General features: G+C 33.2%; 3 protein-coding genes across 5 annotated transcripts in view; all 3 read left to right on the forward strand.

Annotated features, from left to right (window-relative positions):
- Positions 1–15,991, forward strand: part of LOC145305908 (voltage-dependent anion-selective channel-like) — a 326,720-nt gene that overhangs the window by 101,566 nt on the left and 209,163 nt on the right. The window lies entirely within an intron of this gene.
- Positions 1–15,991, forward strand: part of sprt (PDZ domain-containing protein sprite) — a 175,151-nt gene that overhangs the window by 91,787 nt on the left and 67,373 nt on the right. For both annotated transcript variants that reach the window (XM_080147771.1, XM_080147772.1), the window contains exon 7: positions 1,472–1,621. In XM_080147771.1, coding sequence (XP_080003897.1) covers positions 1,472–1,621 — 150 coding nt within the window. The remainder of the gene's footprint in view (positions 1–1,471; positions 1,622–15,991) is intronic.
- Positions 541–15,991, forward strand: part of RpL15 (ribosomal protein L15) — a 227,898-nt gene continuing 212,447 nt past the window's right edge. The window contains exon 1 of the mRNA XM_080147778.1: positions 541–550. The gene's annotated coding sequence lies outside the window, so the exon portion shown is untranslated. The remainder of the gene's footprint in view (positions 551–15,991) is intronic.

A 15,991-nucleotide genomic window follows, 5' to 3' on the forward strand; every position in this document is an offset into this window, starting at 1 on the left:
ATTAAAACATAGTTATGTAGTTATTATGTCAGCGGTGACCACTTTTTACTAAATCCATTTAGTCGACAAAAACATTGAAATTGCAAATCGACAGAATCTTAATTGTTTATCTCGACTATATGGCATTAAATAAAAGATTGCCATTGCTGACATATTATCGACATGCCCCTTTTGGCTGCTAGCTGCCAAACGGCTAAACGTACAGATCATGCCCGCACACTGTTTCAAGCGGCATAAGAAGGCCTACAAATAATCTGGAATAGCCATAAATCAATAATGCATAATTATCTCGCAGTGCAGAGAAATGAGCGAAAAAGACCTATTTTACGCATTTTTTCTTCAGTGAAGCTTTCCCTTTGCATAATTGGATCTTAGCTATTCCAGATTATTTGCTGTTCTTCTAATGTCGCTTAAAATGGTGTGCGGGTATGATCTGTACGTTCAGCCGTTTGGCAGCTAGAAGCCTTTAAAATTCATAGATTTTTTGGAAATATTGCTTACCAGCAATATTTTACCGTGAACTGCAGTAGATCCCATAATTTTCTACAAGGATAGGGTAATACACGATGAAAAAACGTCTCCCCCTCCCACATGTACATTTATAGAATTATTTGGATCTACTGCAGTTCACGGTAAAATATTGCTGGTAAGATGAAAAAACGTCTCCTCCTCCCACATAGCTATCTGTACATTTATAGAATTATTTTATGGGAATATTTGTCCCCCCCCCCCATAAAAAAGTTTTTAAAATGCTTGACATAATGTTTTTTTATTGCAAATGAGCTATTGTCCCCTCTCTGATAGTTCTGAACGTGCAACTATTGTTTTCTATTTAATAAACCCAACATTTAATTTTATTTTAAGTTCCTGACAAGTTTTTAATTGTCTGTTTTGTTTTTTTCAAATTGAATGTTATTTAATTTTTTTTGTAATGCAGCTACTCTATAACTAGGACTTGTCCGTCCGTATGTCCGTTTGAGTATGTCTTTTAGCAGAAATAAGATTTCTTTTCTAAGGATAAATAGTAATGTATTTTTGTTTGTGTTGAAATATCTTATCAAAGGGGCATTTTTAATCAATATCCCTTCAGGTTTTTTCCCATTTTTGTGAGTAAAAGACAGAAACCAATTAATTTTTGAATATCATTATCATCTTTGCCATAGGATGCCTGCAAAGATGGTACAGAGCAAATAAAGGGTGTTAAAAAAACCAATCGCTTCAAATTTTGTTCAATATCAACCCTACAGTTTTGGTCAAAAAAGGGTATTACTATTTATCCCCCTCAATCTTTGAAACCCCATAAAGTTTTTTAAAAATACAATTGATTACCCCCTTAAATCTTTGAAACCCTTCATTTACCCCATTCAAAATAAAAAGCTTGGACTAAAAGGTTTTAATCTTCCAGGTCTCCAGGAAACTTTTCTATGAATTCACATCTTATTTTGATCTAATTCTTATTTCTTTTGTTTAGGTTAAAACACGCCATGTGTGAAAGTTCGTCAAGAAATCCACTAAAACTCAACATTGAAATGAAGCTGAAAATCCTAAATTTTGAGCGGGAACGAAAACTGAGGATCCTGACCGACAAACGGAAAAAGCTGTCGCGCATCAAGTCCAATGAGTAAGTAAATTTATTTTAAATTTTTTGATAGGTCAGTCGGTCAATCCTTCACAAAAAAAAAAAAAAAAAAAACTGGTATAATAGAGTTTACATTTTGGGAAAGCTTTTTACCCCTCCCCCCCCCCCCCCCCTCCAAGAAATTGGCTTTCTTCCTATGGGCCTAAATAAAGGCGTAGCCGCTTTAGGTATCCTTAAAATATAAAGTAGTAAGTTTTTTTTCAATCTGAAGCTGGAAATAATATAAATTGATGAACTTTTCAGGGAAGCTATATTGGGTAGTTTTAGGCTATTTTTCCCAAATACCAGCCCTCCACTAGAGGCTAGGGGCGAAGCAGCAAATAGAAACTATTAATGAAAAAAATACACATAAAGAAATAATTATATCTTGTTTACAATTGTGTTGTTATGTTTAAATAGAAGTCTAATTTCAATTATTTTTTTCTTTCTTTCTTTCTTGTATACAAAAGTTTACCATTCTTGTGAAATGGATGTTTTCTACCCCCCAGTGGGGACAATGGGCTAGCTATTACTCTAGTCCCCAAAGTTTTAAAATAACGTTTTCTTATTCGTTGGCTTTATATCTTTGGGGACTTCTTGAATTCAGATTGGTAGATTTATTGAGTTGAGTGTCTAAACTTTTCAACCACCTAATGTAATCCACATGAGAGGTAGTTTTGTGTATTGTCATTGAGGATGTACATCAAATTATCGGCCATTATCTTATCCCTTTAGATCCCTGTGTTTAAGGGGTGTTAAGTGGGTCCAGTTTTGCCTATCAGGGAAGCTTCTACAATGCCTAACTCTTTAACTGTAAATTACTATTCATACATCTGCACAGTAGGATGGTTGGTTGGGGTGTGCATTCAATTTCGCAAATATTATCAATAAGCAGGACTATTGGTTTGGCTAGATACTTTTTTGGCCGGATACCGGATATTCGGTTTCGGCTGAATATCTGGTAAATCGTTCGATATCCGGCAAATTACCGGATATCCGGCATTAAAAAACAGCTTGTCTGAAGCCTAAGCTTAAGATCTTAGAATTTGCTGGTCTGAATTGTTTGTACTATTCAAGGAAGTTTATTAAATTTCTTGGGGTGGTATTAGGCTATTTTCCTGACAATCCACTAGAGTTTAGAGGGGCAGAGCAACTAGTGTTTTTATAATGTAACACCCCATTTTTTTGTTTACTAAGTCTCCGCCTCTAGCCTCTAGAGGCGAGGGCGGGGAGGTTAGAAAATAGCCTAAAACAACTCCAGGGTATTTAAAGCTCCTCTGTAAAGTATAAACATTTCGGACTATCATTTTCTGAGATCTTAAGCTTCAGACACAAAGCAAGCTCCATACTTTTTATTATAAGATAAGCTGTTGTGTTTTTTTTTTTGCAAAAAATAACATTTTGAGAGAATATTAATTTGTGGAAACTAATCCACACCTTTGGTGTGTGCTACACTTAACTTTTAAAGTTGTCTTCTTTTTTGTCAGGATCCATTTGATCCTATATCATAGTTAGGAGGAGAGGATATTTGACTATTACACTGTTACCCAAAGTTGTATAGCCACGTTATCTTTTATCTCAAAAACTTGAATTAAATTTTAATTGGTAGGTTCCAAACTAATAATGTCTAAAACTTTCAACATTTACCCCAATTAATAAAGGCAACCAAAGTTTTTGAGCTAACGAATATGAAAACGCAGTTATAAAACTTTCGATACCGGTTACCAGTGTAATTTAAAGTACAATGTCCACTCCCTCCATGTGATAAAGATATTGAACAAAAAAGCTTTTTTAAATTAAATTTTTGATGATCAACTTCTAGGACATAATGAGGCCATGGCCTCAATAAAAAATAAAAAGGTTATATTTCTGAAAAGAACCTTTTTCCCAAGGGCCTAAAGTCTATCTTAAAGTGCATGTACACGCGATTTAAAATGAAGTTTAAATAGATGTAACTCAAATATACAAGCATGAAGTTTTACATTATTAGAACAGATTTCTCTTTATAAATGTAATATATATTGGATGGTCTAAAGAAGTGTTGGCAAAAAATATCAAGAGGAGGCCACCTTAGAGGGTTTCACCAGGGGATTGGAAATACCCCCTTTTGCCTTCTGTTTTTTTTATCATTACCCTTTTTCAGAATAATGATTACCTACAAAAATTCTTTCCCCACGGGGACTTAGTCGGCTCTATCAATACATATGTCTAACCTAACCTAACCTATCCTAACTTTACCATGCAATAACAAACCAAATTACTTTTTTTTGATGAAATTGAAATATACCATTGTTTGACATATTACCAGCACTAAAGATAAACAGGGTAAAAATGTTTATTATCAATGGACAAACTAACAAATATTAAAGCTTATAGAGTAGCTAGGCTTATAAATTTGAATGGATGAGCGTGTGTAACTTGCTTTTTATTCAGATTAAATCTAGAATAATGGATATATAATATGTGGATATTGTGAAAGATTCTCGCATACCCTGATAAAATGTTTCTTTCTGCTGGCTAATAAAACGATACCCCCCTACTTTTCCCCATCCCCTCCCCTGATCATGGAGGAATATATTGACCAATATCTGAGGACTTTATTAGCAACCTAATTAAAAGACAAAAATTTTCCCTGTCACAATATCCATGTAGTTTATATACATTTATCTCGACCAGTTAAAACAACTAAATATGCGGCCGCACGGTTGATCTGCAGCTGCGGCCGAATTATAAATAAATAACTTCGCCTTCCTTAAAATAGTGCGGCAGACGGTTTTAAAGGCAGATTCTTTAAGCTGCTTGGTTTAAAATTTTGAACTGTCATTTTTTAAAGATTAGTAATAACTTACTCAAGAATGATATTTAGTTTTAAGAAGAAACTAATTTTTGGTAAAAACGCTATTAATTTAATGGTTGTGTACGGGGGTGGATAAACCCCATTTGTAGAAAATCAGTACAGAGCTGGATCTTTATATCATTTTAGTGGTTAGCCAGATTGGGGTGAGCCAGAAGGGTTCACCACTAAATGATTTAAAGATCCAGCTCTGATAAAAATAAATAATTTATTAGGAGAAAATAAAAAAAAACATCAAAAGTCGACAAACAATCATTTCATAAATTCTTAAAATTAAGTAATAATAGATTTGAGCTTTAAATTATAAGCAAGATTTTCCTTTGATTATAACATAATCAGGGAAATGATAATAGATAATAATTTTATTTTTTTCCAAAAATGTGTAAAAATTACTTTATGGTAGTAAATATAAGGGCTGAATAAAATGGTTCGTGATTAATTTTAGTTGCCAGTGACCTCTCCCTCCCTGAATATTACTCATTGACTCATTTTCCCACAAACATAAATGACATACAGACAGACGGACGGACAGACAAAAGAAAAACTTGAGAGGTGTGTTTTCATTTACGCTAAATTGTACATTAACAGCGCAAATTATAAAAAAAATATTGTATAAAAAATCTATTTTTTGGGGGATATTTGATTGATCTTTTATTAAAAATTTAGCCATTCAAAGTTTGAGCTTCTATACTATTAACATTAAGGGTATGATTTTTTCCATTAAATACTCTATTCTTTTTAATTTTTCTCGAATTTTACAAAAATTTAAAAAAGATAATTACTAGAAATTAACAAAGATATTTTAAAACCAAAATCAATACAACCTTTAGAGGCATTTTTTAGTGGTATATATTTTTGGACAACTATAGGTTACCATCTTTTGGCAATTAAAGACTGGATAATTCAGTTCTAATTTTTCTTTTGGGGAAGTGAAAAAACACCCAACTACTCTTGTTCTTCTATAAAACTTAATGATTCAGTTTCAGGGTTCTAGGATAGTTTAATACAATAAAATAACAGTAGGGGTTGATTTTTATTGGGAGGGTGGTTGTACCCTCCCTCAAAATAGGTTTAAACCTTCCCAGGACCTATTAGAATTACAGTGTAAAGGAAAAATATATTTTCTTAGCAGTTAGCGAGATCCTACGTTACACTTAAACACACACATACAGAGGGACAGATAGATACTTTTATATAAGGATTATAAGAAGCCTGATATTGAACTGTTATTCTGTTAAAATAAAAGATTCTAGAAACCTCTAGGAACCAGGGATCTAAAGGGATAAGACAATGACTGATACATTGATGTACATCCCCAATGATGATACACAAAATTACGCCTTCTGTAGATTTCAATTAGTGGTTGAAATGTTTGGAACTAAACTTAATGAACAAACTAATCAAAATTTCATAAAAGTCCTAAAAGTAGATAAGAATTAGAAAACGTTATTATAAAACTTTGGGGACTAGTGTAATAAACAGCCTAATATCCCCTCCCTCCCTGTCAAGAAACACATTGACGCCCATAGTGTTCTATATGATTAATAATCATTAATGAAATCATCAAGTATTATTCCCACAAATTAGGTTTAAAATAATTTGGAAAAGAAATTTCAAATCCTGTTATATTAAGCAATATTGTTTTGATTGGGTTAGATAACCACTGAACCGATTGAGTTCTTCATTCTAGGGAAGCTTTTCATGATTTTTGGATTTTTTTAGGATATTAAAAAAATCGTATTCTATAAAGCAGTAAATTTTTTTGTTAAAGCTAACCACTAACATTCAATGCTCAGACTTTACCACCACTAATTTTAATATACAGAACAAGCAAATGCTTAAAATCTTTATTGGGATATTCATAATTTTATTGTCAATTGTTTAATCCAATAGACGAGGGCATTTTAATATAATTTCACCTATCCAAGGACGGAACTTACCTTTGATAAGTTATTTTATCTTCCATTGTCCTAATCCTATGGATATACCTAAATACAGGTCATTTGAATTTTAATTTCCGAATGTGTACACAGTTTCCTCGGTGTTTCCTCATCCTATCTCAATATTTACTACTGGGTAAAAAAGCTTCAAACTTCCAAACTTTGCTAGTAGTAAATATTGAGATAGGATGAGGAAACACCGAGGAAACTGTGTACACATTCGGAAATTTAAATTTAAATGACCCAAATACATTAATGTATGTTAACATAATTAAACATAACTTTTCTCACACCCAAATTTTTTCAGGGGGCCAAGTGGGTTTCAGGATCACATTTATGTAACAATTAAATATAACAACATTAGTTATTTATCGCATCGTATTATAGACAGTTTTTCGCGGATATTAAATAAAATTATAGAATTAAAACCAGTTTTGTCGAACTGGTATTAATTTTAAGATTTTTATTTTAATGTTCGTGGAAAAGTATGTATAATAGGAGGCGATACATGATTATTCAGTAAGGCTGAGAACTGGTTTTAATCTAGCGGATATTAATCGGTTTCGAAGCCATACTGGAAACAATTTTATTGAGTTATGTCGATCAATTCATATATCAGGGCTCTGTTAAAAATTGTTTTGTTATTATGTAAACATAAGAAAGTAGGTTTAATGCTATTAAGGATTAAGGTTCACCTCCATAAGAGAATTGCCACAAGAATTATTGAACCTTCAATCAGACCCAGCCCCCCCCCCCCCCCACTACCTGGCCCTACTTTTTGTGTTTTAGCGAATTTTTTTATTTTCCATTTATTTTTTAAAGCTAATAGTTACTAATATGCATCTTTAGCTTAAAGCCCCTCAGAGACTACTTTTGTTCAGGCTAATAAGTGCATAATTACAAGAATAGCGTTATCTAATCATACTTGAACCAAATACAGAAATAGAACGGAAATAATAATTATTTTATTTTTGTCTCTGCCAAGATTTCATACAAAAAATACAAATTTTTATAGCCTATTTTCTGTTTTCGTTTTAAAAAGATTTAAACACGATTCTTTAGAAATTAATCTTCGTAATTCTCTTTAGAAAAACAAGTTAGTTTGTTACTACAGCCTCACTAGTAATAACAATTTCCATATTTCGTTAAAATTAGAATCACAATTTTTAGGTATTTTGAAAGAACACTATTTATATGAAAACTAATGGACGCAAGTTCAAAGTGTAAACAATTTATTTCTAAGTTTTTGAAAGCTCTAGTTGTTAAATATGACTTATTATTCTAGCTTTCCTGTCTATCTATCTATCTATCGTTTCATTATTTGATAAATCAAAGCATTTCATTGTAAGAATGGAATATGGGGGGGGGGGAATTATTATCAATTGCCATAGCTCTGTATCACAGTGATCTAAAGGGACAAGACAATGGCCGATAATTTGATATACATCCCTATTGATGCTACACAAAATTAACCTTTCTCTACATTCAATTTAGTAGTTGAAACGTTTAGGCAATCAACTTATTGAACCAATCAATCAAAATTCAATAAAAGTCGTTAAGCCAACAATCTATAAAAACATTATTCTAAAACTTTGGGGACTAGTGTAATAAACAGCCCATTGTCCCTGTCTTAACCTCTTTTCGAGGAAGCTTTGTGTTTATCAAGTTCGAAATTAAATTCCTTATCATTAAACCAAAAACAAAGCGCAAATGTCGTCTTTTAGGGCTTTCCTTTCATAATGTGACGCAGCATGGATTGTTTATATGCGCCCACGTTTTCCACTTTTGAAGGGACATGAGTGTGTGAAGATTTCGGAGAACAAAATTGGGCCTATCATTGGTCTCATAATGTGCGAACGACCCTAGTATATCAGGGATTTGAAACCATAAGAGCTTCAGGTAGAATTTGTTAATTTGATTAAGAAGTATGGTGTATAGGACGATTATATGTAGTTTTAAAAAGGCTTTAGCCAGCTAAGCATGAAACTTAATTATGATTAATATATGTTTTAGTAATTTTTGTGTGCCTTATTGTTGCATTTAACAATGATTTATTAAACCAAATAATTTTCCTTTAAAAAGCCAAAGTTTCCAAAGATTCTTTAACCATAAGAAAAGAAAAAGATTTTTTTAGTGCTCAAAGTTTTAAGATAACGAATAATATTTTATTCTGTTTATTAATTGATCTTGTAATTTCAGGTCTTTGAAATAATTTCATCAATAAATCTATATTCAAACCTGCTGTTGAAACTTGATGGTTCCTGGTATTGGGGGTTTTGTATGTTCGCCAACTGATCTCGTGAACTTCCCGCTAATTCGGAAGTCCAAGCTCAACCAAAGTGTCATGGTTGAGACAATTTCAAAAGACTTGAAGTTTAGGCGTTAGCAAATTTCAATATCCTGATGTTTGAAGGAGCTGCACAAGCAATTTCAAAATATCTGATGAATAGGCGTTAGCATTCATCAAGAGATCAATAGCATCTAGATTATTGATGCAAAAAAGAAAGAGCTGCACAAGCAATTTCAAATGAATGGAGTTTGAAGGAGCTGCACAAGCGAATTTCAAATAACCTGATGGTTGAAGGCGCTGCACAAGCAATTTCAAATTGACAATTTTTCTGTGAAATAATTACCTAGTGAATCAATATGCCACTAACCAAAAAGCAGAAAATTGAGCGAGCTATCGCTATTGGCAGTGAAAGGCTAGAAGTTTTTGATGAACAGTTAAAAGTGTTTTATGACAATCTAAAAGCCTGCCAAAGTTTTAGTTCATGTGAAAATGTGAATTTAAAATCAATTCGTGACATTTTTAGTGAGGTCAAGGACCAATCTGACCTAATAAAAAGTCTAAAACCTGCCGTGGATACTAGTGAGCTGCGCGAGTTCAAGCGTGATTTGGATGAAGCTAGTGAGCAGAAAACTGTTGCAGATAAAGTTTATGCGTCGTTGGAGCAGTGTACAAAAATTCTGTACTGGCTTGACAATGATTCAGACGACGCGAGGTCAAGCACTGTCGCCAGGAACCTCGACGTCATTGAGAAGGTGAAGATGGACATGGGAGTGCTTAAAATTTCCATGGAGTTGCGCCAAGAAGTACGTGATATGTACCGAAGGCTTAGAGAGATGGAACGTCGTTCATCTAATTTGGATGAGAGTGGGACACCTGCCATTCTCTCCAGAAGTATGTCTGCCGTGGATATTCGGAGTTCCAACCCGCAGTATGGGCGCTGGGACAACAGTTTGTTGCCGTCGTTCGACGGTACTGACACGGATTACCCAAACTTTAAACAGGTCTTTAAAGATCTATGCTCTGGTTATGGATTTGCTGACCAGAGGTTAAGTCTGATGTTGTGTATGGAGAAGGTGATAACCAACCCGGAACTACGCAAGCAAGTGTCAGCGATTAGAGATCATAATGAACAATGGGCGTTTCTTGATCAGATGTTTTTATCAAACACTCGCCGGTTCATGAGGATTTTAACTAAGTTGAACAAGATGAAACCTGTGGATAAACCTGTGGACGTGGTTAGCGCAATTGCTACCTTCAAGAGCATGATGCAGGAGGTAGAAGCCATCGTTGGTTCTGCAGCTAAGGATTACAATCACCTAACTCTTATTCATATTTTTAAAGACAAGTGCCCTGAAAATTTGAGAGACAAAATTATGATGGAGCTAGGTAGCATGAACCAACCAAACATCCAGAAGATTGTAGAACTGCTGGAGAGGACCAGGGGTGCCATGTTGGCCGGTGATATGTCCTATGACAATGGCGCCGGCAAGAGAAATCGTGATAGAGCTGCCGCCGCGCAAGTGTCTGGCCGCAGTGACAATGAGAATGGAAAGGCTGGAAAGGACAAGGCTTCCAAGTGGAACAGTGCATGTCCTGTTGAAAATTGCGAGGATAAACATCCTATTTTCCGTTGTCCCACATTTAAGAAGATGGATGTTGTTGACCGAAAAAAAGTTGTCCAGCAGAATAAGTTGTGTGAACTCTGCTTGTGTGATGGTCATACTGCTGACAACTGTAATAAATCGGATAAGCTTGGTGTCTGTGGCACCAATAATTGCAACGGTTATCATAGTCGTATGTTGCATGAGGCTAGTGCTAGTGTGAATACAGTCTACAAATCAAGTTCTGCGCCTAGCACCTGTACCTTCCTGCTGCAAATAGTTCCAGTTGTAGCACCTGGCGGCGGCGCCTGCCATGCCGCCGTCATGTTTGATTCGGGTTCGAGTCTACCACTTATATCTGAGAAGATGTCCCACAAGTTGAAGCTGAAATCTACCGGCAGATATACAAACATTTCTGTTGCTGATGGTAGAGAATCATCCTGCCGCAATGTGGTGTTCTATCTGAAGGACAGGGATGGTAACTTGAGAGAATTTGAGGCAGCTGTTATGCCTAACCTCGGAGGTGGCAACGAGATGCGCTCGGTCCATCCGGAAACCGCCGCCAAAATATTTAAGATGCCGCCAGAAAGATTTACATATATCAGTGGAGGCTTAGATATCATCATTGGAAATACACATCCTGACGTGTTTCCATCAACCTACCAGAAAGTGGGCCAGTCTATGTTGTGGCGAACCATTTTTGGTAGTGGTTTTATCTGTACAAGTGCTGACTATGGAGCTGGTCAGCAGAAATCTGCGTTTAAAGCTACCGTAGCTGTTGATAATGAACCGGTTGGTACTACCATAGCTGTTGATAATGAACCGGTAGGTACTGCCGTAGCTGTTGATAATGAGCCGGTTGGGTCTGCCGTAGCTGTTAATGATGAACCTGTTGGTTCTGCTTGTGATGCTGTTATTGAGAAACCTGTTACTTCTGCAGTTGATGTTAGTTGTGCTGCAGTTATTCCTGATGATATTGGTAACGATACTGTAGCCGTTGAGAATATTGTTACGGCGGGTATTGAGCCGCTGAATGATTCGGTTCCAGCCGGACAAGAGCCGACGGGAGTTTCGGTTCCGGCCGGACAAAAGCCGGTAGATGATTCTAAATTTTATGACAGTCACACTATTATTACTTGCCCTGGTGTTGTCATGAATCAAGAATCGACTTGGCTGCTGCCAACCTTGCCGCCTGATACAGGGTAAGAGGCCTGCAAATGGCGGGTGGAAATATGGCGGGTGTTGCCGCCAGAAAGTCATTGAAAAATTTCAAACCACACATATCTAATCTACAACACAAACTATTTATGTGAAAATGATCTTTAAAGAAAAAATATTACAAGTTATATATTAAGCTTGTGAAGGGAACCTAAAAAGGTTCTGCAAAGAATAAGTATTCATTATTCAACTAATTTTATTGTTCATATTTAAGCACAAAAATTCTACAAAATTGTTTAGACTTTTAAAGCAGATTTAAAAGATTTTGTTTCTTTAAGTATGATTTTGAAAAGCAAAAGTCTGTGTGTATTAACTACAAAGTGATTTTTGCAGATTTTTTTAGATTGAGAAAAATAGATTTTTTAAAAGTATTTTTCGAGGTATTTTTTTCATGGTTCACGGTTGCTTAAATATGTTATTCTCAGAGTCTCATATGAGATAATGCATTAAAGTAAAGAACACAACATGTAAAATTATTATGATAATGTTTAAAATATTTCTGATTATTATTTTAAAAAGATTATCGCAAAAAATCAAGATATTTGTTTTAATTTGTAAGCAAATAAAGTTTTTTCTTTCACTCCGGAGGCAAGGATTCCTAATAATCCACGCGTAAAGATTTTCTTCATTCCGAGAGCAGAGATTCGTAGTAATATATGTACCTAGCGACTTCGGACAAATTTAAACCTTGAGAAAGTATTTATAGCAATTATTTTCTTAGGTACATATATATTTTCGTTCATGTTTAAAAATGTAAACTCTATTTTCTATGAGATAAGCATTTATAGTAATGAACACGATGTATGATATTATTAAAATATTGATTATTATTTATATGAATATCACAGAATTAATTTAAGATAAACTATGCATATTTTAAATTAACCTTTCCTTCATTTTATCGCAGATATTGAAATAAAAGCGGTTTAAAAAAAAAAAAATTTTTGATCAATAATTGATTCTTATTTTATGAAAATTGAGAACATTTTTTTTAGTAAAAAGCCACATTTTCATATGCCTATTTTATGCCTAAAATAAGAATCAAATGAAATGCGACTAATTTTTATTCTATTTCATATACTCAAATTTAATTTTATTGAGTTTAATTTCTTTTCAAAAGTACCATTCATTTTAAAACTTACCTGAAAAGTTTAACAAAAAGGAATAAATGTGTCGAGGTTGCGTGATTCGATATTTATTCTAAGAAAAAATCAAGTATTTTTTTTAGCAGATTTTTTTTAAAAAAAATTATATAGGAATTTCAATCAAGTAAAACATTTTATTCAGATCAAGGAATGATTGAAAATTCATATTTAAAGTCTCATATTTTTTTTACAAAGAAAAATTGGTATTTTTTTTCATAATCTCAATGAAAATTCTAACGAAGATATTATTATTTTGCTATTCTTTAAGTATTAAAAAGTTTTATTGTTGATTAAGATATTACAGTTCTTATTCATTAAGTTTGAAAAACTTTCTGCCCAAGGATTTTGAAACATTTTTTCTTACTACTCTTTTTGATGCTTAACAAATTTAGTTTTAAGTACCTATAAATCTTAATTTTCTTGTCTAAGATTTATTTCGTTTTATTTTACCATTATTGTTTACATTTCGACCTGATTTCGTAGGTACTTATTGATTTATTAATAATGATTTATTACCTATTGATTATGAAATGATTATTATTTAGTATAAGTTGTTATATTTACAACATCATGATTAATAGGATTATCCATTTTAGGATTTGTGTATGTGATCTTATGATTGTCATGTGCATGGAATGTTGTATGGTACAAACCAATCCCCATCCTTCTATCCTAAAATGTGAGGTATTATGAGTCCTAGTGAGGAGTATAATATTGTGTATGCATTTCACGGGGTTTCATTTAGTTAGGAGCAAAATTGTCACGTTTTCGGGATGTGGCCATTCTCATGTGATTATGGTGAGTTGAGTTTAGTGAGAAATGTTGCTAGTGCTCAGCGCGAAAAAAACCTTGAATCTCGTTAAGGAAGTTAATTTGACTTTCAAACGGGGGGTGTGTCTTAACCTCTTTTCGAGGAAGCTTTGTGTTTATCAAGTTCGAAATTAAATTCCTTATCATTAAACCAAAAACAAAGCGCAAATGTCGTCTTTTAGGGCTTTCCTTTCATAATGTGACGCAGCATGGATTGTTTATATGCGCCCACGTTTTCCACTTTTGAAGGGACATGAGTGTGTGAAGATTTCGGAGAACAAAATTGGGCCTATCATTGGTCTCATAATGTGCGAACGACCCTAGTATATCAGGGATTTGAAACCATAAGAGCTTCAGGTAGAATTTGTTAATTTGATTAAGAAGTATGGTGTATAGGACGATTATATGTAGTTTTAAAAAGGCTTTAGCCAGCTAAGCATGAAACTTAATTATGATTAATATATGTTTTAGTAATTTTTGTGTGCCTTATTGTTGCATTTAACAATGATTTATTAAACCAAATAATTTTCCTTTAAAAAGCCAAAGTTTCCAAAGATTCTTTAACCATAAGAAAAGAAAAAGATTTTTTTAGTGCTCAAAGTTTTAAGATAACGAATAATATTTTATTCTGTTTATTAATTGATCTTGTAATTTCAGGTCTTTGAAATAATTTCATCAATAAATCTATATTCAAACCTGCTGTTGAAACTTGATGGTTCCTGGTATTGGGGGTTTTGTATGTTCGCCAACTGATCTCGTGAACTTCCCGCTAATTCGGAAGTCCAAGCTCAACCAAAGTGTCATGGTTGAGACAGTCCCCTGTCTGTATCCAAAAAGGTAGTACTTTAAAGGAAGGGTGCGAATAAAAAAATAGGAATTTTGTCCAAACAAATTTGGTTTTATTGTTACCAAATATTATACAAGAATTTTTTACTGAAATTGGAGAATAGTATAATCTTATTTAGCAAGACTTTTATTGGTAATATTTGGGCAATATTATTTCTTTGCATACTAACCATCGTTTTAGAGGTCTTCTTTAGAACTGTAAGCATGATGATAAAGTTGTTAAAAAACTTGGTCATAGAAATGCTTTGCTCATTTCATGTTGTCTAATCTTTCTATGAATCACCATTTTATAAATCTTGTTCATAGGACAACTAGATTACGAAAAAGTTTGATATAAATTATGAAAAAAAAATAATTATTTTCAAAATAAACATATTGACGTTTTGGTAGAGTTGCTGAACTATCTAAATTATACCAAACTGTTTCAGGAATCACTAGGCAAAAATTTAAATTGACGGACGGACAAACGAACTGAAACTAATTGTAGAAAAGTTTCGCTTTTAAAAAAAGGCTCAGCGGAAGGGTTAAAATATAAATGCTGGATTTTATTTTGATATCCGGTCATAAAAAAATCTATGAGAAAAAGTTTTGAGACATTTTTTTTTTTTGGGGGGGGGGGAGGGGGGACATGAATATGTTCATTACCCCTTCCCCCACTTCTTACTTGTAAAATTTAGCCTTTGGTAGCAATATTTGGAGGTTCTTATAAAATCATTAAATAAAAGAACAGCAAAATATCATACAGTAATTTTTAGCAACAATTGATAAAGATAGCAAACTTTAGTTTTAGACACTTTTAGAGCTTCGCTTTTATGGATGTTGTCACACTTGTTATTAAAGGCATAACTAAATAGAATAAATGATATCCTTTTTAAAAATAAAATAAAGAATTTCAAAACATTTGAAATAATAAAACATGGGAAATGAGGGTGATTTAATTTAGGGGGGATGTTAATTTTGCCCAGGTAGGGAGGGGACAATGAAGGAAAGTACCCAAAATCTTTGGGTACTTTTATTAAGTATTGATTGGTTGGTTTGTTAATAAGCAGTGCCAAAAGTTTTAAAGAACATTTATTTATTTTATAGAACTGGTAATTTTATTTCTCATCATTGGAGATGTATATAAATTGTCGTTCATTGTCTTATCACTTAAGATCTCAAAAGTCATTGGATTTCAAATTGCTAACAAATTAAACCATAATTATTATAAGGGGTGGACCATATTTTCTCTCCCGTCTAAAAGAGTTATGATCTTTATTATAAGGACAAAATAACTAAAACGTCCTGTCCTCCCAAAATACAGGGATGGAGAAAATATAAATTTGCTGCTCTGCTTTTGATTATATTTTCTTATATCATTGAACAATGAAAAAAAAGTATAAATTTTTCCGGAAATATATAATTTGTTTAAGATTTATAAACGAAAGAACAGGTATTCAACAAATCAAATAGTAAAAATTGTGATTTTTAATTAATGTAAGTCTGTTTTTCTTATTCGTTGGCTCAAAAAATTTAATTAATTTAATTTTGATTAGTTTGTTCTAAACTAGTAGTGTTTAAACTTTTCAACAAATAATTTCATTCTTCAGAATGAAAATTTTGTGCATTATCATTAAGGGAGTTGTTTAATTTCCCTCTTCAAAATATAGCCTTAAACTTGCCAAGGTCT

Source organism: Acartia tonsa, chromosome 14 (genome assembly GCF_053477335.1).
Source record: "Acartia tonsa isolate MP-2025a chromosome 14, ASM5347733v1, whole genome shotgun sequence".
Taxonomy (NCBI): Eukaryota; Metazoa; Arthropoda; class Copepoda; order Calanoida; family Acartiidae; genus Acartia; species Acartia tonsa.